Consider the following 2612-nt stretch of genomic DNA (forward strand, 5'->3'; position numbering starts at 1 on the left):
GTCCCAGCTACTTGGGAGGCTGAGGCAGAAGACTCGCTTGAGCCCAGGAGTTGGAGGTTGCTGTGAGCTGTGATGCCATGGCACTCTACCCAGGGGGACAGCTTGAGACTCCGTCTCAAAAAAATAAATAAATACATTTGTAGAGCTATTCATTCAGAGAATCTTTACAGTCATCTCCATCTCATTGTGCTGTTTTATGTTTCTTTTATTTTCCCCACTAGCTCTTCAGTAGGTTACTTGCAACATCCAGGATCAGAACAAGTACAGTTTCATCGGACTACTTCACCATGCAATTCCCAACAGCTTCAAGGCCACCAATGTGCAGGTATGAAACGATCATTGGAAAAAAGCACCTGTAGCTCAGTGAGTAGGGCACCAGCCACATATAACAAGGCTGGTTGGTGGGTTCAAGCCCAGACCATGCCTGCTAAACAAAAATGACAACTGAAACCAAAAAATAGCCGGGCGTTGTGGCAGGCACCTGTAGTCCCAGCTACTTGGGTGGCTAAGGCAAGAGAATCGCTTAAGCCCACGAGTTTGAGGTTGCTGTGAGCTGTGACACCACAGCACTCTACCCAGGGTGACATAGTGAGACCCTGTCTACAAAAAAAAGCAAAGAAAAAAAAAGTAACAGTTTATACATGTGATAGGTAGTTCAGTGAATTTCCTTAGGCATTTCTGCAGTTTCTTCTCAGTGTAAGGTGTGCTGAGATATGCCCAGGATATTTAGGGTGCCATACTCAATCAGAGTTATGTGTGTAGTCCCCTTTTCTGCTACTACAGCTATCACACTGCTATCTGTATTCTTCTCCCTCATAGACATTCATGTCCTGTGACATCTTTTCCTAGGCCCTGCTCTTATTAGGCTTCTAGCTCTTTCTGACTGATCCATCTTGTTTTTAGGATATGTAAGAGATGTATATGACCTCAAGGTCTATTTTAATGCCTTTATAAACACACAGTACTTGTAGCATGATGCACTAGGGCTTAAATCATATTTGCATACATAATAGTAAAATTTTTTGGAAAAAATGTCAAATTGTTGCTGTTACACTAATATTCAAGAGATACCACTTGGTGACATATACTGATTTTGTGGGCCCAATTCTGATTTTCAGCTATACCACCACCACCACCTGGTGGAGGAATGGTGATGATGCAGCTCAATGTACCAAATAATGCACAATCTCGTGCTCACTCACCCCCCCAGTGGAAACAAAACAAATATTACTGTGATCACCAGAGAGGACAAAAGTGTGTGGAATTTACCAATGTAGATAACATTGTCCAGGTAAGATTTTTTGTTTGTTTGTTATATTTTTGAAGCTTAGCATTTTTGACTCATTAAGATGGACCTATGACACTGAATTTGAAATCATTTCAAGCAGATTAATAAAGAAGTTCCACATGGGCACAGAAAAAAGTAAAAACTAGTGAAAATCAAAGAAAGTGGAGGGGAGGGGTAAAACAGGTACAATGAACACTGTTTAGGTGATGGACACACTCATAGCCCTGACTAAAACATTATAAAAGCTATCCATGCAACAAAAGCATTTGTACTTCTCAGTAGTTTTAAGTTGTTAGGTTGGGTGGGGGGGCCCTTTTGAGACAGAGTCTCACTCTGTTACCCAGGCTACAGTGCTATAGCATCAGCCTAGCTTACAACAGCCTCAAACGCCTGAGTTCATGCACCCACCACAAAACCTGGCTAAGTTTACTATTTTTAGTAGAGATGGGGTTTTACTCTTACTCAGGCTGGTCTCAAACTCCTGAACTCAAGGGATCTTCTGGCTTCCCAGAGTACTAGGATTATAGGCATGAGCCACCACACCCAGCCAACCCCTTAATAATTTTGAAGTTAATGGGTAGCACCTGCGGCTCAATGGGCAAGGCACCGGCGCCATGTAGGTTGAGGGTTGTGTGTTCAAACCCAGCCCCGGCCAAACTGCAAACAAAAAATAGCCGGGCATTGTGGCGAGTGCCTGTAGTCCCAGCTACTCAGGAGGCTGAGACAAGAGAATCGCCTAAGCCCAAGAGTTGGAGGTTGCTGTGAGCTCTGATGCCACGACACTCTACCAAGGGCGGTGTGAGACTGTGTCTCTAAAAAACAATAATAATGATAGTTTTAAAGTTAAAAAAAATTGTTTTTAGGGGGGCCAAGCACAGTGGCTGACTCATGTACTCCTAGCACTCTGGGAGACTGAAGCAGGTGAATTGCCTGAGCTTACAGGTTCGAGAGAAGCCTAAGCAAGCATGAGACCTGCCTCTAAAAATAGCTGAGTGTTGTGGCAGGCAACTGTAGTCCTAGCTACTCAGGAGGCTGAGGCAAGAGAATCACCTAAACCCAAAAGGTGGAGGTTGCTGTGAGCTATGATGCTATGGCACTCTACCGAGGGCAACAAAATGAGACTCTGTCTCAATTTTAAAAAACTCCTTTTTAATTTTGAACATTCTCTATATCCACTATTTAAATTCTGTTTGCTAGCTCAGTGCCTATGGCTCAAGTGGCTAAGGCGCCGGCCACATACACCTAAAGTGGTGGGTTCGAATCCAGCCTGGCCCTGCCAAACAACAATGATGACTGCAACCAAAAAAAAAAAAAAAAAATAGCC

At 43.5% G+C, this 2612-nt stretch overlaps 1 protein-coding gene across 4 annotated transcripts in view; it reads left to right on the plus strand.

Moving 5' to 3' along the window:
- R3HDM1 (R3H domain containing 1) overlaps positions 1 to 2612 on the plus strand; it is a 153186-nt gene that overhangs the window by 128689 nt on the left and 21885 nt on the right. For all 4 annotated transcript variants that reach the window (XM_023515842.1, XM_023515843.1, XM_023515844.1 and 1 more), the window contains 2 exons: positions 222 to 325; positions 1119 to 1291. In XM_023515842.1, the coding sequence (XP_023371610.1) occupies positions 222 to 325; positions 1119 to 1291 (277 nt within the window). The remainder of the gene's footprint in view (positions 1 to 221; positions 326 to 1118; positions 1292 to 2612) is intronic.

The sequence above is a fragment of the Otolemur garnettii genome, unplaced genomic scaffold, assembly GCF_000181295.1.
Source record: "Otolemur garnettii isolate 467f Iridium unplaced genomic scaffold, OtoGar3 scaffold00080, whole genome shotgun sequence".
In the NCBI taxonomy this organism is placed as follows: domain Eukaryota; kingdom Metazoa; phylum Chordata; class Mammalia; order Primates; family Galagidae; genus Otolemur; species Otolemur garnettii.